This window comes from Thamnophis sirtalis, unplaced genomic scaffold (assembly GCF_051295495.1).
Source record: "Thamnophis sirtalis isolate CommonGarterSnake01/CBP01778 unplaced genomic scaffold, rThaSir2_p1.2 scaffold_9, whole genome shotgun sequence".
Taxonomy (NCBI): domain Eukaryota; kingdom Metazoa; phylum Chordata; class Lepidosauria; order Squamata; family Natricidae; genus Thamnophis; species Thamnophis sirtalis.
This window is the reverse complement of record NW_028261389.1, coordinates 13792979-13817521: the sequence shown is the minus strand read 5'-3', so window position 1 is coordinate 13817521 and position 24543 is coordinate 13792979. Positions and strand designations below refer to the sequence as shown.

General features: G+C 43.0%; 1 protein-coding gene across 9 annotated transcripts in view; it reads left to right on the top strand.

Moving 5' to 3' along the window:
• CALD1 (caldesmon 1) overlaps positions 1-24543 on the top strand; it is a 220412-nt gene that overhangs the window by 185079 nt on the left and 10790 nt on the right. For 6 of the 9 annotated variants that reach the window (XM_087722848.1, XM_087722849.1, XM_087722847.1 and 3 more), the window contains 8 exons: positions 2093-3326; positions 3993-4070; positions 12365-12522; positions 13759-14014; positions 17912-18052; positions 22610-22653; positions 22748-22826; positions 24053-24190. In XM_087722848.1, the coding sequence (XP_087578974.1) occupies positions 2093-3326; positions 3993-4070; positions 12365-12522; positions 13759-14014; positions 17912-18052; positions 22610-22653; positions 22748-22826; positions 24053-24190 (2128 nt within the window). The remainder of the gene's footprint in view (positions 1-2092; positions 3327-3992; positions 4071-12364; positions 12523-13758; positions 14015-17911; positions 18053-22609; positions 22654-22747; positions 22827-24052; positions 24191-24543) is intronic. The other 3 variants (XM_087722855.1, XM_087722854.1, XM_087722851.1) reach the window with 2 other exon arrangements.

Sequence of the window (24543 nt, the reverse complement as noted above, 5' to 3'; positions counted from 1 at the left end):
CAACGGGGCTGGGCGTCCACCACATGAACACGCGCACACACATACACAGCACGCGCATGTATACTTACCACCTGCAACGCTCCAGTTGTTTGGCGGAGCGTTGCGCAGGCGCTGTATGCTTCGTGCCCATGTGTGGAAGCCCCAAACAGCTCAAATGCAGGTAAGGAGTTCTGGGGCGTACCTGTCATTCTCACCACTGGTGCAGCTTTACAGACTCACTTTCTTGGTTAGGAGAGAATATATCTCTCCATCTCCATCTCTATATACCTACTTACCTACCTACCTACTTCCTATCTATTTCTCTCTCTCCCTCTCCCTCTCCCCCCGCTCTCTCTCTCGTCTGTCTGTATCTATTTATCTATCACAGGAGTGTAAAACTCAATTTCAATTAGGGTTGCATCAAGGTTGTTATTGACTTCGGAGAGCCGGGGGTGGGGGTGGCCAGGTTGGGTGTACCTTAGGGTGGGCATGACATGGGACTTGTGTCGGGGGGCACCTATGGTGGCCAAGTGCTAAGGGAGGACTTCCTTCAGACCCTCCCTCATTCTCATTATAATCTTCCTTCCTTCCTTCCTTCCTTCCTTCCTTCCTTCCTTCCTTCCTTCCTTCCTTCCTTCCTTCCTTCCTTCTTCCTTCCCTCTTCATTCTCCTTTCTTCTTCCTTCCCCTCTTTCCTTCTTTTTCCTTCCTTGCTCTCTTCCCATCTTCCCTTCTTTTTCTTTGTCTTTCCTCTTTCCCTTTCTCCTTTCCTGTCCCTTCTTGCACGCTCAAATGCAAAAGGGGAAACATTTCTCCTTTTATTTTGTTTTATTTTGTTTTGATAGCCCTCTGCCAGCTAAAACAGAGTCCAGGGGGGCTGAATGCAGGTTGATCCTTTGTTGTTTCCATGCCGGCCCAATGGGCCAGATCTAAGATCTGAATCCAGTCCTTGGGCCTTGTGTTTGACATCCCTGATCTCTCACCTATGCATTTCTATTATTAAAAGAGCAGTCTGGTTTCCCTGTGTTTTAGGGAATTGATTCTATGATCAGATTTTTCACCAGGTATCCTCCATTCAGCTCCATGTTTAGCTGAAGACAAGGAACTTAAAAATAAAAGCCTTAAAAAACAGAAGTTGGTTTTGCATCAAGAAGCCCCTTCTCATGTTGTACCCTTAGAGACTTGAATGAGTCTCAACATTTTGATGGACCTGATTGGAAGTATAAATGGGTAGAGATTTTTGGTGTTTTCAAATTACAGGACATTAAAAACCATATGATGTAAAACCCACTATGACACCCTGGAGGACCTTTGACGGTCAAAATAAATAACCTGGGTTTGTGTGTAGGAATTTGGCAAGTTTATGTCTTTGTGTGTAATGGTTGGACTCAACTATTCGCTGTCTGATTAGGATTGCTTCAAATCCCAATTCATTGTGAGGTTCGGCTATCTCTTAGTCAAACCTGTCTATGATGATAAAATGGGGAGGACAGAAGGCAATTGAAACAATCCCCATAGCGCTTCAGGTCATAACATAAAAAATAAGAAAAGGAAGGAGAGAGGGTAGGAAGGGAAAGAGGAAGAGCAGGAGCAAAGTAGAGGTAAGGGAAGAAGGAAGGGGGAGGAGAGGAGAAAGGAAGAAAGTAGAGAAGGGAGAGAGGGTGAAAAGAAAGAGGTAAGGAGAGGAGGATGGAAAGGAGAGAAAGAGGAGGAGAGAGGGTAGGAAGGGGAAGAGGAAGAGCAGGAGTAGGAGAAAGGTTCAGGAAGAAGGAAGGGAAAGGAGAGGAGGAAGGAAGAAAGTAGAGAAGGGAGGGAGGGAGAAAAGAAAGGGAAAATAAGGTGGTGTTACAACAGGAGGAAGAGATGGTAAACAAAGCAACCCAAACAGTATATTATAACCTATTAAATGAAATAATAAATGTATAAGAATGATAAATGTTAAAACACCTGTAACCAAACGACGTGCTGTATGTGATGATTGTTTTTTGTGTGTGTGTTTTTTTTAAATTATTATTGTGTGTATGTGTTGTCTATGTAATAAAAATAAAAAAAATTATTAAAAAAAAAAGAACAAGAGATGAATCAATAAAACTATAACTCTGCATCTCTTCTAGCATTGCAGAAGGAGAGTCCAGAAGTACTTCTACAGTGACCACTGTTACGACCACTCTAGGTGATGGAGACGATGATGCTGTGTTCCGGGAGAGGATGGCGCGGAGGGAGGAAAGGCGTCAAAAGCGTCTTCAAGAAGCATTGGAGCGCCAAAAGGAACTTGACCCAACTGTTACCGATGAAACCATATCCTTCACAAGCAAAAAAGTGGTGAATAATGTGGAGGAAAATGAGACCCCGGGAAAAGAAGAAAAGGTAGAAACCCACAGAAGACACTATGAGATGGAGGAAACAGAAACCATCACTAAATCGTACCAGAGGAACAACTTGCAGCAGGATGAGGAGGATGAAAAGAAAGATGAGGAATACAAAGAAGAGATGGAAGACCAGAAACCAAAGCCACAAGCCCTAGAGGAGAATCAGGTAGAATTAACTGTAGAGAAGGAGAATATAGACAATGAGGAGGAATCTGCAGTCTTGGAGGGAAAACATCTTGAGGTAAATGCAGAAGGGGACAAGTTAGACAATGGCACCCATGTCCTTGCCAGTTCAAAGGAGGACCTCAGCATGACAGTAGACGTAGATGAAAATAAGGAGGAAGACAATGAGGCAGAAATGAACCAGATACAAATTGAGGAGAGGGAAAGGCTGGAGAGGGAAGAAAGGGAGAGAGCCGAAGCTGAGGAACAGAGAAAAGCAGAGGAAGAAAAAGAGAGATTGGAAGCAGAGAAAAGAGAAGCTGAGGAGAAAGCGAAGAGGGAGGCTGAGGAGAAAGCAAAAAGGGAAGCTGAGGAAAAAGCAAAAAGGGAAGCTGAGGAGAAAACAAGGCTTGAGGCAGAAGAGCGGGAGAGGGTGAAGGCAGAAGAACAGCGGAAGGCTGAGGAGGAGAGAAAGAGGAAGGAGAAGGAAGAGGCAGAGAAGAAAAAAGCCGCCCAGGAGAAAGAGAGACGCGAGGCTGAGGAGAGGGAGAGGAGGAAGGCAGCCGAAGAGAAAAAAGCAGCGGAGGAACGAGAGAGGGCTAAGGAGAAGGAGAAGAGGGAGGCAGAGGAGAGGGCCAAAGCTGAGGCGAAGGCTAAGCTAGAAGAGGAGAGGTTAAAGGCCAAGCAAAAGGCCGAGGAGAAAAAGGTAGACCAGCTGAAAGGCAAGAAAGGGGACGAGAAGAAAATAGAAGAGAAGCAGGTAAAAGAGAAGAAACTCCAAGAGGAGAAAATCACAGCAGCTTCCCTCAGGAAACAGGTAGAGTAAACATTTTGCACCCAACCACCGTTTTTGCCTGTGTTTTGTAGAAAATGTAATGCATTTCACCAGAAAAAAAAGAGAGAGAAACTGGAATTTGTTCAGTTATCTCCTTCCACTTTGGGCTACTAACTCTTGCCAATGTTTTATTCCTTTTCGGATTTAAGCTTCTAGCTTCACCTCTCCGTAGCATGATCAGTGCATGACATGTTGATTAAGCTGCTCTCTCTTCTAGTCGCTTGAATCTTCTGGAAATCTATGCATGCTCGATTCTTCACAGCTTCTTTGTCTTCCCTTTCTGTGGCTGATGGTTGGACAAGGAAGGTAGCCAAAGGCCTACGCCAGGTCCAGAAGCACAGCATGAGCCATGGATGAGCACTGGGAAACCTTGGTGGTAAGAGAGTTGAATAAGCATCCACAAGTAATTAGAAGCAAGCACAGCCGGGACCCTGCTGAGATATGTGAGAACACAAGCACACCAGAGCAGAGGAGAGGGTGCCAATGCGCAAAGGGAAGTCACTGTGCCCACCCGAGGGGAATGGCGTGCACAGCAGCAGATGCGAGGTTGTATGAGCACAGCTTTGTAAAGCTATGGTAGTTGGTAGCAGCTGTTAATAGGGCTTGCGATGGGATTGATGTTTTCCTCTTGAAAAAATATTGCAAAAGGGGGAAGAAAATAAAGTGGAAGCTAAAAAAGGAAACCTACAGGAGAAGAAGCTTCAGCCAGCCTTCAGGAAAGAGGAGGTAACTATCACTTGCGGGTTGAGTGGGGCGTGTGGGAAGTAGGCCGAAACCCCCCACATTGCCTGTGTCCATCATGAGATCCCATAGCGAAGGTCAAAGGTCATTCCATCCAATTTCAAGCTTAGGAGCAACCTGACTCAAGTTCACCTTTTCTCCAGCAGCCATCTTGAAGGCTGTCTCAAGGTGTTGGCCAAAAGCAGACAAGAGCTTTCCAAAACTGGCTATACGATGAAGCAAGCTTCAGCTTATTCCAGTTGGTTTTATATTGTGCTGTGTGAGCTGAATATTTAACTCGCTTCTTTGGTGTATGATGAACATCAGAGAAGTGTTTTAAGTTTTCCTGAGCTAAGATCACACCTGAGAACACAACATGGGCCATGGAAATTGGACCGAGATTTGTGTGGAATTCCTGAGTGCCCTCCAGTTAAACCGTCTTGCCTTAATTTCTCCCTCCACTTTGTGACTTTTCTTGATGGAATTGATGGTTTAGATCGGGGGTCTCCAACCTTGGCAACGTTAAGCCTGGTGGACTTCAACTCCCAGAATTCCCTGGCCGGCAGAGCTGACTGAGGAATTCTAGGAGTTGAAGTCCTCCAGGCTTAACGTTGCCAAGGTTGGAGACTCCTGATTTAGATTATAGATGCCTCAAGATATCTTTAGTTCTGTAATCTGAATTTAACCCAATGATTCTGTTTCTTTTATTTATTTATTTTAAGTTTTTTTTTAATTTTATAACATCTAAAAATTCCAATTTCAATAATTCTGTTTCTTAATATAAACTATCCACTCTCCAAAATCTCCTTTCTTTTTTTGACTCCCCCCCCCTCCCCTTGGTTTACAAAAAGTGGTGCATTGCATTTCTACTTAAACTCAGAAGCTGGTGCCATGGTGTTTTACTGTCTGGTGAGTAAAAGTATTGGTATCAAACCATCGTTCTTAATCATCTTCAGGTAGGATACTGCAGATACCAAAATGTACTCTTAGGTTAGCCACTTTTGAACATTTTATCACTTATTTTACTTGCCATCCATGAAACATTACTCTAAATCAGCCTGCTAGAGGAATTATAATAATTTTGAATGGATCATGTGTTTAAGGTCTGCATTTATAAAATGCCTGTAGGAGAAATTTTATACCATTATGCAACTCCGAATCCGCTTCAAGGTGCTGGTTGCTACCTATAAAGCCCTACATGGCATCGGACCTGGGTACCTGAGAGACCGCCTCCTGCCGATTACCTCTCTCAGACCAATTAGATCGCACAGGTTAGGTCTCCTCCGGATTCCATCTGCCAGCCAATGTCGGCTGGCGACTCCCCGGGGGAGGGCCTTCTCTATTGCAGCTCCAGCCCTCTGGAACGAGCTCCCTGTTGAGATCCGGACCCTTACTACCCTCCCAGCCTTCCGCAAAGCCACCAAGTCCTGGCTGTTCCAGCAGGCAGGGGGGAGCTGAGAAGCATCTACCTCCACGGAAATTGTGAATGTTGGTTTTGTTTTTAATATGTTGTCTTTGTCTCGTTTTCCCCCTTTCCCTTGTCTTTTGTGAGCCGCCCGGAGTCCTCCGGGAGTGGGCGGCATACAAGACAAATAAATGAATGAATGAATGAATGAATGAATGAATGAATGAATGAATGAATAAATAAACTCAAACGTAAAACTGTAATACAGTGCAGAATGGAAAGCCACAACCAATATAGTACTGTAGAAAAACAGATACAAAGCCAATATGGAAAAAATAAAAAAAACCAAACCACCCCATATTAGCAAAATGAAATGCAATAAGAATGGGCTAAAACAAGTAAAAAAATAAAATAGGAGATAAAACTATTAAAACATAATGAAGATTAAAAGGCACCAAAACCCAGGGACAAACTAATCTGGAGAAGAAAGAAAAGAAAATGAGCATTAAGCAAATTTCTTGGAAAAAGCATTTTATTGGAATTACCTAGAAGGTTTTCTCTGTAGTGATCCAACTCCAATACATGAAGAATTTTGAACTACAATAATGGACGTATTTTCCCATCCCTCCCTTTTATACCCAAAGAATCAATGCAGGGTAACATGTAAAGCTTCAAAAACCGAGAAAGAAATGTAGGGTTACTTCTAAGTAGCTTATTTTATTGTTCCTGACCTATAGATAGAAAATCTCGCTGAACTAAAGCAACTACTTGCATTGTTGAAGATATCCTCTGGGAACTTTTAGGGAGGAGCTATCTTGATGCTCTTCCTCCCAATTGAACAATCTAAACTTTGTTGTCTCTTGGTCCTTTGGAATCTAGACTATATTCCAGCACATAACATGATGTTTCTTTCTTGGGCTTTCTGGTTTTCTTGGATTGAGCTCATGTTTTTGCTGCATGTCTTCCTCAAAGGCACCTCTGTGTTCCTCTACAGATAAGGCTCAAGGCTTCCATTTAGATATATAAGGAAAGAGTGAATCATGAAGAAGGGAATCATGAAGAAGCTGAAAGATATACCTCCAAATACGTGAGGGTTGGAGCTTCCGGATTTAGAAGCTCCATTGGAGGAGACAGAAATAAACTACTCTCTCTGATACGGGATTCCACTGATAATAGCCCTCGGTAGACCTTATGGATCCAGCAGTAGGATTCCAAATCTTTTCCTACCGGTTCTCTGAGAGAGCGCTTTGCGCATGTGCAGCACTCAAAGACTGTCCATGGTGTCAGCGCTGGTGAGTGAACTGTTTTTTAGCTCAGCTGAGACGCGGCAATCCACTCTGCTGCGCGAATCAGCTGAGCTAAAAAACCAAGGGAATATAGGACAGGAAACAGCAGGGGCGGGAGGGTGTGGCCAACCAGAGATGGTATTTGCCGCTTCCCCAAATTACTCAAAATTTCTGCTATCATTCGCCTGAACTGGCCCGAACCGGATAAATACCACCTCTGGATACTACTTTTTAGACATACAATGGGAAGATATCATTCTTAGTAATAGTGAGATTTGGTTAATGGGAGATTCCAGGAATAGCAGGGAGCTATATATCAATGGTCGAGAGGATGTTTTGCACACAGAAAGTTCCTGATCCCATTCTTGATATTTTTAGTTGAAAAAAAGAGGGAGATAGTAAGGAAGGTAACAGTCCGATTCGGAAGACTTCTCTAGGAGTATCTAGGGGGCTGTTCTCAGTCAATAATGTAGACAGCCCTTGGTTGGCAGAGTTTCAATGAGTAGAAAGCCACCTTCAGCATCACATGAAATGAAGCTCTACAGCTTGCGAACAGTGGTCTCCATTCCTCAGCTACACCTTTCCCTAAATGACACGGCGTAACCAACATGCTTAGTCTCATAAACATCCCTTTGGAACCAACTAATAATGTATAGTATATTCTGACGGATACCAAGGTTTAAACGACAGTGTCTCCCCACTGCCAGCAGCCAGCGAGATCTTAGCTGTAAAGTCAGTCATCCTGGAAAAACTGAAAATAGCCAGACTGTAAGATGAAATTTCACATGAAGCTGCCTTTCCCTGGTCTGTTTTGAGTTTATTTTACATCCGAGAATTTGTTCTGTTTTCTGGACTGCCTTAAGACCTTGGGTGTGTAGAGCTGGACTGTGCAAAGTTTGTCCTGAAGCAAGCTTTCTCATGACATGATAGTTGTGGTATTTCCTGCTTCCAGTTTGGCTAGACATGCTACATGAACAGCATTTACCGCCCCCCCTTTCCCCCTTTTCTTTCTTGCTTGCAGTGTTCCCCTCCCCTTTAATGCACTTCTGTTTATAAGAAGATAAGCGGTTAGCCTAATCATTCTGCTCAGATTCTCGCAACCTGAGTTAAAACTTAAATTCAGATCCCTGATTTGGAATTTCCAAGGCAGCATTAAATATCTGAAATAACATTTTGGGAAGGGATAAAGAGTTAATTGTTTATTAACTCCCTGTACTTTAGACAGTCAACGCTGCATTAATCAAGCATATTTAAATGACCCTGTAGATTACAAAAAAAAAACCAAAACATCTAGGCATCTTTAATTTCATAAGGAAGTATGTTATTTAAATATGCATGTTAAAAGCAAAAATTAATATCGATATTAGAACGGAAAGAAGGATCTCTCATCCTCTCCCCAATTCAGGTTGCTACCATAATTTCCCCCAGGAATTTGGAACAAACCCAGGACTTTTTGCTTGGCAGATCTAGGCTTGTTTCAGAAATACCATATCTAGTATGGTGAGGAATAGATTTTGAATTTCTCCCAGTCTTTTCTCCTTGTAAAAGGGATCTGAAAGGTGGAAAAGATAGACTGACTAAACCGTGGTCATCCTACAAGAAGCAATTTCATTTCATTCATGTAAATATCATTTTTCCCAAGTACTTTCTTGCCCTTATGGAAAAGATACCAAGTTCTTTTTTTTTTTCAGGATTAATTCCAGGGTTGTGGATTCCTTTAGCCCAGGCTTCTTATGCTGGAATGGTGTGTAGCAGGGATGGGATTCAGCCGGTTCGGGCGAACTGGATGCTAATTTTACATCTGCTTCGCCGAACCGGTAGTTGTAAGGACTGGCTGGCGCCACCCACCCTTCCCCTCCCAGGAGTCTCCACGCAGCCTGTTTTGGATGCCAGATAAGTGTAGGGTGCACACAGAGGCTCTGAGAGGGCAAAAAATGGGCCTCCTGGAAATCCAGAAATGGGTCTGTTTCCAGAGCCTGGGGAAGGCCATTTTTGCCCTCCCGGAGGCTCAAAGAAAGCCTCCGGAGCCTGGGAAGGGCAAAAACGCCCCCCCCCCCCACATCATGGTGCAGGAGGCCAAGAAGGCCATGTTCACCATGGTCACGCCCACCCAGCAACTGGGCAGAGAACCGGTTGCTGAATTTTTTGGGCAGCCCTTGAAGAGCATTCGGAGACTTCAGCTTGTCCAGAATGCAGCCGCGCGAGCGATCGTGGGTGCACCTCGGTACACCCACGTTACACCTATCCTCCGCGAGCTGCATTGGCTGCCTATTGGTCTTCGGATACGCTTCAAGGTGCTAGTCATCACTTATAAAGCCCTTCATGGTATTGGACCTGGGTACTTGAGAGACCGCCTGCTGCCAATTACCTCCAACAGACTGATTAGATCCCGCAGATTAGGCCTCCTCCGAATTCCATCCACTGTCCAATGCCGACTGGCGACCACCCAGAGGAGGGCCTTCTCTGTGGCTGCTCCGGCCCTCTGGAACGAGCTCCCCGTGGAGATTCAGACCCTCACCACCCTCCAGGCTTTCCGCAAAGCCCTTAAAACCTGGCTGTTCCGACAGGCCTGGGGCTGATGAGTTCTTGTCCCCACTCGAATGGTGTGTCTGTTGAGTTGTTTTTAAATTGTGGTATTGTTTTGTCCATGTCTTTTTTTCCTATTTGTATCCCCTCCCCCCCCCCCCCCTTGGTTTGTGAGCCGCCCTGAGTCCCTTCTGGGAATAGGGCGGCATAGAAATATAATAAATTCAATTCAATTCAATTCAATTTTTTGAATCCCACCAATGGTGTGTAGGTATGGCCTTGGGAGACAGGGCGATAAGACTAGCCAAGGAAGTGGTCTGTTAAAAGGCTGCTGAGCCCATAGCAGGAATGCGAATGTGACAAGAGGCTCAGAGGACATCCTCCCTAATTTCTTGAGACGTAAAGGAGACAGAAGGAGAAATGTAATATCAGACTTGCAAGATTTATAATGAAGTAGATTTAGCTCGTCTGATCTCCCGTCTGGTCTACCTCGTCAGGCTGACATGGGATGGGCTTGCTTTTCTCGTTGATATCCCAAAGGTGCTTTTTCCAGATGCAACTTGGACTTTCTGGTTTTTCTTTGAAGACATTTCGCTTCTCATCCAAGAAGCTTCTTCAGCATCTAGCTAGATGGTTGTGAAACCTGAAGAAGCTTTTAGGATGAGAAGTGAAACACCTTCAAAAAAACCCCAGAAAGTCCAGTTGCCCCTTTAAAAAGCATCTTTGGGACAACCATGAGCTGGGTGACTGAGAATCTCCATAAACATCTTTCTGCCTTGATATTAGGAAAAGGCAAATAAATAGCACCCCCTAGAGTAGTGGTTCCCAAACTTGGCAACTTTAAGACTTGTGGACTTCAACTCCCAGAATTCTCGAACCAGCAGAGCTGGCTGGAGAATTCTGGGAGTTGAAGTCCACAAGTCTTAAAGTTGCCAAGTTTGGGAACCACTGCCCTAGAGCAACTGTCACCCTGATGTTTTCTAGAGATGTTACATGTTTGAATCATCCTGATGGGTAATATAGAAGTTAGTGGTACCAGACTGAACCTGCTCTAGATTTAAAAAATAGTCCGATGGACTCCAGAAACGCTGTTTTCCAAACATAACAATGCCGAAAGCGGGATAAGCCACTGAACCGAATTCGGATTTCCTGAGCCTTCCTCCTGAAATCAACGAGATTTGTCTCATTAAATTGATTTAGATTGATATCTCAGTGAGCCTCCTTGCCATCTGGATCAGGATCAATTTAGTCGGGGAAGAGCATTTCGCACAGTTGTTCATTTGCTATTTCCGATTTGCGTTGGCCACTGCTTTAGCTGATGTCGCTCATGACATTAATCTCTCCTGCAGACCCGAACAAGTTTTCTGGAAGGCTGCACTCTGCACACAACTCCAATTAGCATCAAGGCATGTCTCGGCATGTTTGATAGTCAGATGGTCAAGAGCAGCTCCAAAAGGCACTAATCCGAGAATGTTTCTGGGTAAGGGGAGGTGGGAAGCCAAGACAAACGATGCACAAAACTTGCTACATGTCCAGATCCGAATTGGGAGGATAATTCTCGACTTGGCTTATCTTGGAGATTATTTACGAAACGTCTATTTAAATGTTTCCGCAAACCTTGTAATGCATCTTTTGGCTGCCTCTTAGCAGCACTGTTTACAAGTACCGTAATAATATTCCAAACCAATTGATTCCTACTTCATAGACAAAGGGACTTTGGGACTCAGTTGGATGGGAACAAAGAAGTGTCCCGTATGCACATCCAACCCAGAGGGGCCAGAACCAGATGTTACACAGGCTGTAGCACATCTACCGTATTTTTCGTAGTATAAGACGCACCGGAGTATAAGACCCACTAAGGTTTTGAAGAGTCAATTTTAAAAAAAAAGGTTTTGCACTCTGCAGGCCTCCCAAAAATGCCGTTTTTTTGTGAAAACAGGCCTGGTTTTTGTCAAAAAAAAAGGGCATGCATAGCCTTTAGGAGGCTTATAGAGTGCTCCTGGGAGCTGGGAGGGGGGCAAAAATGAGCAAAAAACGGCCCATTTTTTGCTCATTGTTCCCCTCCCCAGCCCCCAGGAGCACTCTGGAAGCCTCCTAAAGGCTATGCATGTCCATTTTGGTGAAGGGGTGCGGTTTCAGGAGGCCAAAGATGCTGTATTCAGTAAATAAGATTCACTCAGATTTTCACCTTTTTTTTTTTAGGGAAAAAGGTATGTCTTATACTCCAAAAAATATAGTAGTTAGGGACGACAGAAAGTGCTTCTTCCAAATTCTTTTTGATTGTAAGGAAAGGACACTTTTCAGCGACTTGGGCGAATGTGTATAAAGGGCAAGCCGGTGATAAAAATATGCTCCCCTACCCAAAAATCTGGACATAAACTTGTAGACAAATTTAAAGCTTTCAATGATTGCTTACTTAGCCCAGATATCATGTGGTTCCTTGGAATCCTCGCTATGCAGATGAGCCACTTTTGAACGAGGGTCCAGTAACAATGGAAGCAAGTATTATTTTAAACTTATTTACATGTGTAAAACCTTTTCCAATTCAGGGCTTTTTGTACAGAGCTGAAGCTACAAGCTGTTTTTAGGACCTTACATGTGCAATAGATTAATAGTGACACGGTGGCTCAGTGGCTAAGACGCTGAGCTTGTCAATCAGAAAGGTCGGCTGTTCAGCGGTTCAAATCCCGAGCACCGCGTGACAGGGTGAGCTCCCGTTACTTGTCCCAACTTCTGCCAACCTAGCAGTTGGAAAGGATGTAAAAATGCAAGGAGAAAAATAGGAACCACCTTTGGTGGGAAGGTAACAGTGTTCCGTGCGCCTTCGGCATTTAGTCATGCCAGCCACATGACCACGGAGACATCTTTGGACAGCGCTGGCTCTTCGGCTTTGAAACGGAGATGAACACCGCCCCCTAGAGTCGTAAACGACTAGCACATATTTACGAGGGGAACATTTACTTTTACCTAATAGTTCTTTTAACTTCCCATTCTCAGCGGAGGTGGATGCCTCTGAACAACTCCTTCAGAGTCTTGGATGTAACTCTTTCTTTTCTTTTTTAACAACCGTGTCTCCTTATTAGATGAAAGATAACAAACTGAACAGAGATAAAATGCCCAAAGAAGAGGCAAAGTCCATCTGGGATCGCAAGAAGGGAATTCCAGATTCTAAGCCACAAAACGGGGAATGCATCCAAGAACTCCCTGCTCACAAGCTGAAGCACACCGAGCATGCTTTTGGGTAAGATATACACTCTGGGGCAAGAACGTTTACACTTGGACCCAATTGTTGCCTTTTATGGGTCTTATTGCAACACGCTGGACTGCCATACAAAGGCCAAGAATGACTTTTTTTGCATCACCTTGAAAGAGTATCTTGTTTTAGCTCGTCAGGGAACATAAATCAGCCTTCCCTAGTCTTGTAAATGGCCCTTGCTTAATCTTGCAAATGTTTTCATATCCACTGGGAAATTCTATCTCTTTGTCTATCTATTATCTATCTACCTATCTACCTATCGAGAGCCTGTTCCTTCCTTTTGTTTTAGCAGATTTCCCCCCCTTCTACAACACCTTACAGTCATTATATCAACATTGTTATGTCGTCATACCTGTACATGTATATAATATTTTGCTTCTATATTTACACACCTTTATATACAGTTCTATATATATTTATATATATTGTTTTTCGGCTTAATTAATTTTATTCTTGTTTTGCAGCCATTTGTACCAATTGTTCCAAATTTCATAATATTCCGACTCTTCTTTATCTTTTAATTTCAGTGTTAATTTGTCCATCTCTGCACAATCCAAAGTTTTTTTATCACTAATTTGTCTGAGGGGGTATTATTTTGTTTCCAGCATTGGGCAAATGCTATTCTAGCTGTGGTTAGCAGATGTGTTAATATGTACTTAATTTTCTTTGTATATTTCCCTTTGATTATTCCCAGCAGAAAGATTTCAGGTTTGTATTTTATCTGTTCTCCTATAATTTCTTGCACCCATTTCCAAATTTTTGTCCAATATTTTTGTGTTTCCGGGTAGGTCCACCATGTGTGATAAAAAGTCCCTTGTACTTTTTTACACTTCCAGCAGGTCGGCTTCATGTTTGGGTATATTTTAGCCAATCTGGTTGGTGGTAAATGCCAACGATAAAACATTTTGTACATATTTTCTTTAAGTGCTGCTGATCGTGTTAGTTTATAATTTGTGTTCCAAATTCTTTCCCAATCCACTAGATCTATGTTGTAACCAAAGTTTTTGGCCCATGCTATCATGCAACCTTTAACCTTCTAATGTTGCTTCTAATAAATATTTGTAAATTTTCGTTATGAATTTATTTTCTGGGCCAATTAACATTTTATCTATTTGTTGTAATTCTGTGTATATTCCATATTCCTTTACATTTTTAAAAAATCTCAATTGTAGTTGGAGATATGGCCTGCTCCTTCCTAAAACATTTCTCTTTCTTTCTCAGCCGACCGGGGTTCAAAACCACACCAGGATCCGAAGATGCCAAACCGCAGGTGGAAGCTGGCAAGAGGGTGGAGGAGTTGCGCCGTCGGCGGGGTGAAAACGAGAGCGAAGAATTTGAGAAGCTGAAGCAGAAGCAACAGGAGACGGCGGTGGAACTGGAGGAGCTGAAGAAGAAGCGTGAAGAACGGAGGAAGATTCTGGAAGACGAAGAACAGAGAAGGAAGAAAGACGAGGCGGAGAGGAAAGTTCGGGAAGAGGTAACCAACACTGGTGCATTCAGAAAGGGAGCAAGGATGCTATTTTAGAGTAGGTGTGTCCCTGGGTTTCATACTTTGACTGGTTTTGCACAGGGTACTTAATCAGATAAGTTAAAAACCTAATGTCAGGGTTTGACCGATTCCCTAATTAAATCATGAGCCTCCAGCCAAGCTTCAAAAGAAATCCAGTTATTTATTATAACCTTCATGTCCGCATGTTCCAAATGAAGCCACCTCTGACCTCATTTAATTCACACCCCGGCTCTGGCCCTGTTTTCCCCTCCCCTCCAAGGTGTGTCATCAGTCATATTCCCCAACGAAGCAATTTTGCGGGTTGTAGAGTCCTTCCCTCCAGCCACTGTGGGTATCCATGGAGATGGCCTTCACATAGAGATGGCTGGAATGTGCTTTTGTTTTGACTGAAATGTGATGCCCTCGCTGCAACTGCGAGGCTTGGTTCCCTATTCCCCTGCTTATGGCAACTGTAGAGCAGGTCAGGAATGCTTTGCGAGTTGACACCTAACAGATACAGAGAACCAGTTTGGCCTAGCAGTTTAAGCACCAGGCTAGAAACCAGGAGACGGCGAGTTTTAGTCCTGTCTTAGACATGAAACCCAGATGGGTAACCTTAGGGCCAATCACCAGATGACTGTAAATTCTAGTCCTGTTTTAGGCATGGAAGCCAAATGGGTGACTTTGGGCCAATCATCAAGAGACTGTAAATTCTAGTCTCGCCTTATGTATGAAACTGACTGGATGATCTTGGGCCAGTCCCTTTATTTCAACCCATCTCACAGAGTTGGTATGGTGGAGAAAACGAGGAAGGGTACAGGTGATGTACCTTCAAATGATGACCACAATTGAGTCCAAACTTTTTTGTTGTTAAGTGAGAAATTTATTAAGTGAGTTTTGCCCCATTTTACGACCTTTCTTGACACAGTTGTTAAGAGAATCATCGCAGTTGATCAGTTCGTAACCTGGTTGTTAAGTGAATCTGGCTTTCTCATTGACTTTGCTTGTCAGAAGGTGACAAAAGGTGGCAATGGTCATAAGTATGAACCAGTTGCCAAACGTCTGAAATGTTATCACATGATCATGGGGATGCTGCAAAGGTTGTAAGTGTGAAAAACGGTCATAAGGCACTTTTTTCATTGCCCTTTGGATGGTCACTAAATGAACTGTTGTAAGTCGAGGACTACCTGTATTAGGTACATTTCCTGCCTTGAGTTATAAAAATAATAAATAAAATAAATGCATGCAACCTGCTAAGCTTGGCTAGTGTTGATTTTAGAGTCTGAATGTGTGTGCCTTAGCATTTTTGTGAGAATAGAATAGAAATAGAATAGAATAGAACAGAACAGAACAGAGAATGGAATGGAATGGAATAGAATAGAATAGAATAGAATAGAATAGAATAGAATAGAATAGAATTCTTTATTGGCCAAGTGTGATTGGACACACAAGGAATTTGTTTTTGGTGCGGATACTCTCAGTGTACATAAAGAAAAATAAAATAGAATACATACATTCATCAAGAATCATAAGATACAACACTTAGTGATAGTCATAGGATAATAATAAGCAATTAAATCATACTAGAAAACAAATAAAACAATATAAATTGTAAAGATACACGCAACATGGTTATAGTCATAAGTGGGAATAGATAGGTACTAGGAAGGATGAGAAGAATAATAGTAATACAGTTTTAGTAAATAATTTGACAGTGTTGTGGGAATTAGTTGTTTAGCAGAGCGAGGGCATTCGGGGAAAAACTGTCCTTGTGTCTAGTTGTTCTGGTGTGCAGAGCCCTGTAGCGTCGTTTTGAGAGTACAAGTTGAATCAATTTATGTCCAGGATATGAGGGGTTTGTACATAACAGCCCTCTTCTAGCCTTCTAGTTAGTCTGTGGTTTGCTATAGCATTTGAAGAAAGAAAACAGGTTAATTCAGTGACGGATAAACATGTTGCAGCCACTGGGTTGAGCCAAAAGTGATAGAGTAATTTAGTTTTGGCTTAGGATGATATGTGAATCTGCTATTCTCTTTTTGGCTTAGCATGAGGTGTGCTTCCACTTGGCAGTGATTTATTCAATTTTAGCTTAGCAGAGTGAATGCACTAAGTCCCAAGAAGCGATTCTGTGTGATTTGTTTGGATTAATATACTGCATGGACACTTCCATCGTGGGCTGTCAACCATGTGTCCAACCTTTTACTCCTACCCTAAACTGAGAACCACAAAAGCAGATTTATGAGCTTGGGAACTGGATGTGCCTACTTGGTCCTCATTTATCAGTGATTACATTAAGGTGGAGCCTCCCTATTACCTTTTATTTTTTTTCTTACAGTGCCTTCGTTGGATGGGGTGGAGGCTGATGCACAAATGAGCGTCTTCTTTGTTCTGCAATATTTTAGGAATGCCCATTTTTATTCCCAGAGTCTGCGAATTCCAACACTGTAGTTTTGAGTTTAGACTCATGAATGAATAAACCAGGTCATTGATCAATTTAACATACCGTATTTGAAACATAATATGGCTTAGCAAAATGGGCATTTAATTGGTCTCTTGTTCCATCTTTTTGCATGAACTCCAGCAGTCATGGCTACCTGGAACCATTCAGGTGTTTTGATAATTTAACAGAACAGCCATCTATGGACTATATCTGGAAAAATAAAAATAAAAACTGAACACATTTTCAATATTATTTAAGAACAACCGTTATATATATTTTTTAATTTAGTTTGTCAAACATGTACAAGATAGCAGGTATAAGTATGAACATGGACATGAACAAAGGAAATGAGTACAAATAAATGGGGACGGTAGGACAGGGACGGTAGGCATGCTGCAGAGGTGGGTTCCTACCCGTTTGCACCTATTCGGTAGAACCGGTTCATCAAATCTACTGAACCGGTTAGAAGAGGTTCCACCAGTGGACCCGGAAAGCAGGCCACACCTACAGAAGAGGTTCCAAAATTTTTTGAAACCCACCACTGGCATGCTGGTGCATTTATGTACCCCCCCCCCCCTTTACGGACCTCTTAGGAATGGGGTGAGGTCCACGGTAGACAATTTAAGGTTGAAGCTGTGGGGGTTTGAGGATGTTACAAAGGAGTCAGGTAGAGCATTCCAGGCGTTGACCACTCTGTTGCTGAAGTCGTATTTTCTGCAATCGAGTTTGGAACGGTTTATTCTGAGTTTGTATCGATTGTTTGCTCATGTATTATTGCGGTTGAAGCTGAAGTAGTCGTTGACAGGTAGGACGTTGTAGCAGACAATTTTGTGTACTATGCTTAGGTCAGACGTAGGTGGCCTAGTTCCAGGTTGCCCACGCCCAAAATTTCGAGCCTGGTGGCGTAAGGGATTCTATTGTGAGCAGAGAAGTGGAGTACCGTTCTCGTGAAATACCTCTGGACCCGCTCAATTGTAGTAATGTCTGATTATACAGTGTGGATTCCAGGCACATGAGCTGTATTTGAGAATTGGTCTGGCAAAGGTTTTATTCACAGATATTCACACGTCTGCCTAGAAATCGACACTGACTGTGGTCAGGCATTGGATGTAAGATGTCTACACTGTCTGACAAGTAGGTTTAAATGATGCAGGTTTCATGGACACGGTTGCATAACGTGTGGCTGGTAGGGTGTCTACAGAATCTGAAAATTTCACCCCAGTGACAAAACTGAGTCTTGTGATGATCTAATGCAAGATCTGCCTTATAGGACATCTGTAGGATTCCACAAGCATACACTTTCCTTATTTGCTCAATCTTGCTCATACCCACATCAGTTATTGCAGCTGGACTTGTTCCTTATTGCCACATTTGAATCTTAAGGATTAGCCGAAGTTGCTGATACAGGCAACTAAATGGTTCCTTCCTGGGGTTTTTTTTGGCAGGAGGAGAAGAGGCGGCTGAAGGAAGAAATTGAGAAAAGAAGGGCAGAAGCCGCCGAGAAACGCCAGAAGATACCAGATGAAGCACAGAGTGACGATAAGAAGCCCTTCAAGTGTTTCACTCCAAAAGGTTCTGCTCTCAAGGTAATACTCCTTCCAGCTGCTGATACCCTATTATTTTGATCAAGTATCTGTGAGAGAGATTCCCATTGTTATCCTCATGGCTGTACAAAAACTAACACTGTGCACTGTATGTGCTGCTATGACAAATACCTAAAAGCACCGTTATAACACGGATGCATCTTCTGAATTCATTGCTGTCCTATTTTCTGTGCAAAGTTCTTAAACCTAGGGCTTCTTCAGCCACAACAATTGTATGTTAAGACAAATCCTGGGAGCCAGGGAGGTGCCAATATTAGAAATAGAATAGAATAGCAGAGTTGGAAGGGACCTTGGAGGTCTTCTAGTCCAACCCCCTGCGTAGGTAGGAAACCCTACACCACTTCAGACAAATGGATATCCAACATCTTCTTAAAAACTTCCAGTGTTGGAGCATTCACAACTTCTGGAGGCAAAAAACAGAAGGTGGCCTCCTTATTTTGATTATCTAATTTACAGCATGAATCCTAAACAATAGGTGCAGGAAAGTTGTTTGGGAATATGTCCCATGATTCACTTCCATCAGTGAATCATGGGACATATTCATCTCGGTATGTGTATTCATATGCGTGAAGGAGTATGTTCTATAGAACCATTAAACTGATGGACTTTTGCCATTCATTTTGCCTCATCGGATCTCACCTTATTGTTTTTATGAATCGAATAACATCACATTCCGAAAACAGAATTAGAAAAAAAAAAGAGTCAGGAGTTCAGCTTCCTAATTTAAGTACAAGAGCATCTTCTTAACGTTATGCTTTCCATCTTATTTTACAGATATATTTTGTAATTCTGTTTACCGTATGTTTCTTACCAATTTTCAGTTGTGGGCATGTGGTTGCTTGCTGTTGTAGTGACTTACGTTTCCTAAGAGTGTGTATAGTGTTATCCTGGTTTTGATCAGTCACTGGCCTCTTTGTTCTAATGAATCCTCTTAGCAGATGTGCCTCACTTAACCCAGACAGAAAAGAAACAACAATTATAATATTACACCTATGTGGTAGCATATTTATACTGCTCTTTGAATAAAAGCCAGCCAAAAATTGCCAGCAAAAACAGATCCAAGCCTGATAAATATAAATATTTTGTGCAGCTAAATTGCTCTGTCCCTGGTATATAAATGAGAACTCTTCCAAAGGAGAACTTGAAAACTTAATTTTACACCAGTGAGGATAAAACCAATTTCATTGTATTTATTTTGTACAATGACAATAAAGACTATACTAATACTAATACTAATACTACTACCACTACCACTACTAATACTACTAACACTACCACTACCACCACTACTAATACTACTAACACTACTAACACTACTAACAACACTACTAATACTACTAATACTACTAATACTACTAATACTAATACTACAATACTAATAATACTAATACTAATACTAATAATACTAATAATACTAATACTAATACTAATAATACTAATACTAATACTACTACTACTAATAATAATAATAATAATAATAATAACACTACTAATAACACTACTAATAACACTACTAATAACACTACTAACACTACTAACACTACTAACACTACTAACACTACTAATACTACTAATACTACTAATACTACTAATACTAATACTAATACTAGAAAGTGAAGAGGAACTAAAGAGCCTCCTGATGCGGATGAAGGAGGAGAGTGCAAAAGTTGGCTTGAAACTCAACATTAAGAAAACTAAGATCATGAAATCCGGCCCTCTCAATTCCTGGCAAATAGATGGGGAAGAAATGGAGGTAGTGACAGATTTTATTTTCCTGGGCTCCAAGATCACCGCAGATGGGGACTGCAGCCAAGAAATCAAAAGAAGCTTGCTCCTGGGGGCGGGGGGAAAGCTATGGCAAATCTAGACAGCATACTAAAAAGCAGAGACATCACATTGCCAACAAAAGTGCGTATAATCAAGGCTATGGTTTTCCCAGTTGAGAAGGAAGGACTCACTGGAGAAGAGCCTAATGCTGGGAAAGATTGAGGGCAAAAGAAGAAAGAGATGACAAAGAAGGAGGTGGCTGGATGGAGTCACGGAAACAGTCAATGTGAGCTTAAATGGACTCCAGAGGATGGTAAAGGACAGGAAGGCCTGGAGGAATGTTGTCCACGGGGTCGTGATGGGTCGGACACAACTTCGCAACTAACAACAATAGTTGAAAAACATTTTGGTGTATTACTATTTTCATGGGTAAAAGATTGGGCTTCAAGAAGAATTGCCAAAGTGAATATGTGGATTTAATTGAAACAAACTTTCTTCTTGTCAGTTGCTTAAGCATGTGCTTACTTAAAGAACCTTTCTAATTCTGAACAAATGTGTGATGTAACAAGTACACTTCAGTCTTACACATAAACGCTGACCTGTATATTCTGACAGAGCGCTCAAGCCACCACAGGCGCCCCCGACACGAGTGACATCGAGCTGGCCACACCCACCATGGCCACGCCCACTCCACCTCCCCTGAGGTCAAACACAACCCTGATGCGGCCCTCAATGAAATTGAGTTTGACACCCCTGCTCTCTATAAAAATCCATGCAGATTATCCACAGATAGTAATCCATGAATCCCTTTGCAGCTAACTATGGCATTTCCTAGCCTGTGCTTGTATATTAAAGTAAAAAATAAGAGCAACACTGGTGGCTTGCAAGTGTTGTCAGTCTGGGAAATTTGTAATTTTTAAAGCGACTCTTAACAGAGTTGAGATGATGGAAAAAAATAAACTTTACCTTTGTTCTGCTGCCATCTGGTGACTCTGAAAAGCAGCACAATATCATGGTAGGGAATTCATCTCTGGACAATCCATCTAGAGATTCAGGAATTCTTTAATCTGAACATTCCAGCTTGTGACAATTAAGGTTTCCCAAGTCCTTAAGGAATCTATTCCATGTATGAAATCTTTCATTCCTTTCCTCTGTACTTTAGAATAGGTTCCTGTCTTCTTTTAAACAAATCCTCCATCACATCCTAAATAGAATCACATGGGCCAACATTGATTTTTTAATCAGGGTACTAAAGTGGAGTAGTTGATACATTTGGGTTTGTATTATAGACAGAACTGTGCAGTGAGAAAATTAGACAAGAAGCTAGGTGGGTTTTTTTTTTAAATACTTGGGATTGTGACATTTTTAGAACTGGATGGCCAAATTGTTTCCTCAATTTTTCTCAGGTAGTTTGAGGTTTTTTGTTTCACTCTGTTGATAACTTTTATCAAAGGCGATTTCAAGAACCATCTGCATAATCAATAATACGAGGTGGCTGTGAGGCAGCCCTGGTCGAATGTATTTGAATGGTTCCAGGGATTGGTTTCAAAATTTTTAGCAAGGTGTTCTCTGCCCGGTTGCTGGGTAGGGGTGGCCATGGTGGGCGTGGCCTAGTCAGCCTCCTGCACCACGGCGGGGTGGGGAGCGTTCCAGAGGCTTTCCTTGAGCCTCCAGAAGGGCAAAAATGGCCTCCCCAGGCTCCGGAGGCTCTCTGGCCTGTTTCTGGCCTTCCCAAACTTCCAGTAGGCCTGTTTTTCACCCTTCCTGAGCCTCCGCACACACCCTGCACTTACCTGCATGGAAACCGGGCCGCGTGGGGGACTCCTGGAAAAGAAAAGGGTGGGGCCAGCCAGGAGTGAGATTTGGGGGTTCTCTGAACTGCACAGAATCTTAGAGGTTCTCCCAAACCCCTGCGAACCCCCAGCAGCCCACCCCTAGATGGTTCGAGACACATGTGCTACCAACAACATCTGTCATCGCTTTCTCTTCTTTTTTTCCTAACATACAGTTTTGTCACCTGGTAAATGCCAAAACTCCAAAGAGGATGTCGAACTGGCGGGAGGGGGATGTCAGAATGGAGTGATATGCATTTTAGACCCTTAAATATTCTTAAAAGAAGAAAAACAAAGACACAGGGCTGCTGTTTTTAGCTCTTTTACAACATCTGGTTCCATTTCTGTACGGAGGCTGCATGTGGAGTGATTCTGCTTTTCTTCCTGTCCTGGGGTAACTTTTTAAAGGCCACTTTGTGGCTTAACACTCTTGCTCTGTTAATTTTGTTTTTCTTAAAAACTCTGTGACATTTTAGGATCCAAAGTTGGCCCTCGGTGTAGGTGTAGGCCCTGACCCTTTCATCGTGCTGTTGCTGTGATGTGTGTTACAGGCTTGATATGTTTGTTGCCTCTCTGCCAGGAGTCAGCAACTCTCACATGGATCCGCATGTGGCTATTTCATCCCTCTGCTGTGGCTCCCTGCCGCTGGTCAGCGCCACAATTGACAGGGCTTTCGTTTAGGACAGGTAGAGGAAAAAGGATGCCGCACTAGGAGGAGACTCTATGATGGGGGAACTGGACTTCCGGTCGGCTCCAAAATTGAATTGGGGGGGGGGCGGGGGACGGGTCCTTCCATTTAGGACCTTTGTGGCTCTTTGAGTGTTTAAGGTTGCTGACCCCTGGTCTATGCAAACCGTTGGATTATTTAAACCTCTTCCCGGTTCTGTAATATTTATAGACCTCACTTTTATTTTCTTACTTCTCTGTCTCTTTTCTTTAGATAGAAGAACGTGCAGAGTTCTTGAACAAATCCGCCCAGAAGAGGTAAAGAATTCAAACATAAAGAAAAAAGTCACAATGAAAGTTTAACATGCAGGATATGAACTGACAAGTCTCTACCATTTCATTCTTTTCACAGTGGCATGAAACCTACTCACACTACTCCAGTTGTCTCCAAGATAGACAGTCGGCTGGAACAATATACCAGCGCAATTGTGGTGAGCTGCTTTCATCTTCTCAATTTCCCATGTTCTTCTGATTGACTACTGTGGTCAGGACAAATCGTACATTTTTTTCATAGACCAAGATTTTTTTTTAAAAACATGTCATTAAATACTCTGGAATTCCTTGAAAAAGATGGAGCAATGGAGATATTTATTTAAGCTTGAAGTTGCAATGTATGGCTGTGAAAGTTGGACCATAAGAAAGGCTGAGCACCAAAGAATTGAGGCCTTTGAACTCTGGTGCTGGAGAAGATTCCTGCGAGTCTCTTGGGACTGGAAGGCAATCAAACCGGTCAGTCCTAGAGGAGATCAACCCTGATTTCTCTTTAGAAGGCCAGATCCTGAAGATGAAATTCAAGTACTTTGGCCATATAATGAGAAAGAAGGACTCATTGGAGAAGAGCCTCATGCTGGGAACGATTGAAGGCAAAAGAAGGGGATGGCAGAGAATGAGGTAGTTGGATGGAGTCACTGAAGCAGTAGGTGTGAGCTTAAATGGACTCCAGAGGATGATAGAGGACTGGAAGTCCAGGAGGAAAGTTGTCCATGGGGTTGCGGTGGGTCGGACATGACAAAGTCATCTGACTTTGTCTGGCAACTCTGTGCATGGGCACACTGGGAACAGGCTGCAGCTGCTCATCTGCCTCACTGATGTCTGACTCTGAAGGCAGCTGATAACTGGCATACGGCTCTGTCCCGCTCTCTGCCTCTGATACAGAGCCTTCATCAGAGCCTTTCCCAGACTCCAGGCCTGGCCCATGTTCCTCTCCAACCTCCTCACTGTCCGAATCTTCTGCTGACCTCTGGCGGGCTACAACAGGAGGTTTCTTTTCGTGTTCCTTCAGGGCTGACACAGCCTGGAGCTATGGAGCCAGGGAGGGGAGTGAAGAGACAGCTGGGGTGTTGTAGCCAAAACAAAAAAAAATTCCCCTGGGAATCAAGGACGTTTGTGCAGGTGTTAGAAAAGTGAAGACTGAGGTCACTTAGCAACTGATTGGACCATGTGACTGAAGACTCTGGGGAGAAGTGACAAAGTGTTACTTTTAATTGGGCATAAAACCAGCAGGAACCCAGAGCTGGTTTTCTACCAAGTCTGTGCCAATTTGATATGTCCCAATAAAATGTTCTTTGAGGAACATGCCTGCCTCGGAGTTCTCATTGAAGGGGATGTATTACTTGGGACCTTGACACTACTCTGACTCACCAATTACTTCTTGCAGGGCAACAAAACTGCAAAGGCCCCCAAGCCAGCTGCTTCTGACCTCCCAGTTCCTGCTGAGGGAGTTCGTAACATCAAGAGCATGTGGGAGAAAGGCAATGTGTTTGCATCACCCTCTGGAATGGGGACACCCAATAAGGTACATGTTGTGGTGGCGCAGTGTTAGAATGCAGTACTGCAGGCTACTTTGGCTGACTGCCAACTGCCAGAAGTTCAACTGTTCGTTTCTCACTGGTTCAAGGTTGACTCAGCCTTCCATCCTTCCAAGGTGGGAAAAATGAGAACCCAGATTGTTGGGGGCAATAGGCTGGCTCTGCAAAACTGCTTAGAGAGGCTGTAAAGCACTGTAAAGTGGTACTGTATTTTTCGGAGTATAAGACGTACCTTCCAGCCCCCCCCCCCCCCCCCCAAAAAAGAGGATGAAAATCAGGGTGTGTCTTATACACTGAATACAGCATTTTTTGTCTCCTGAAACCCCACCCTGCGCATCTC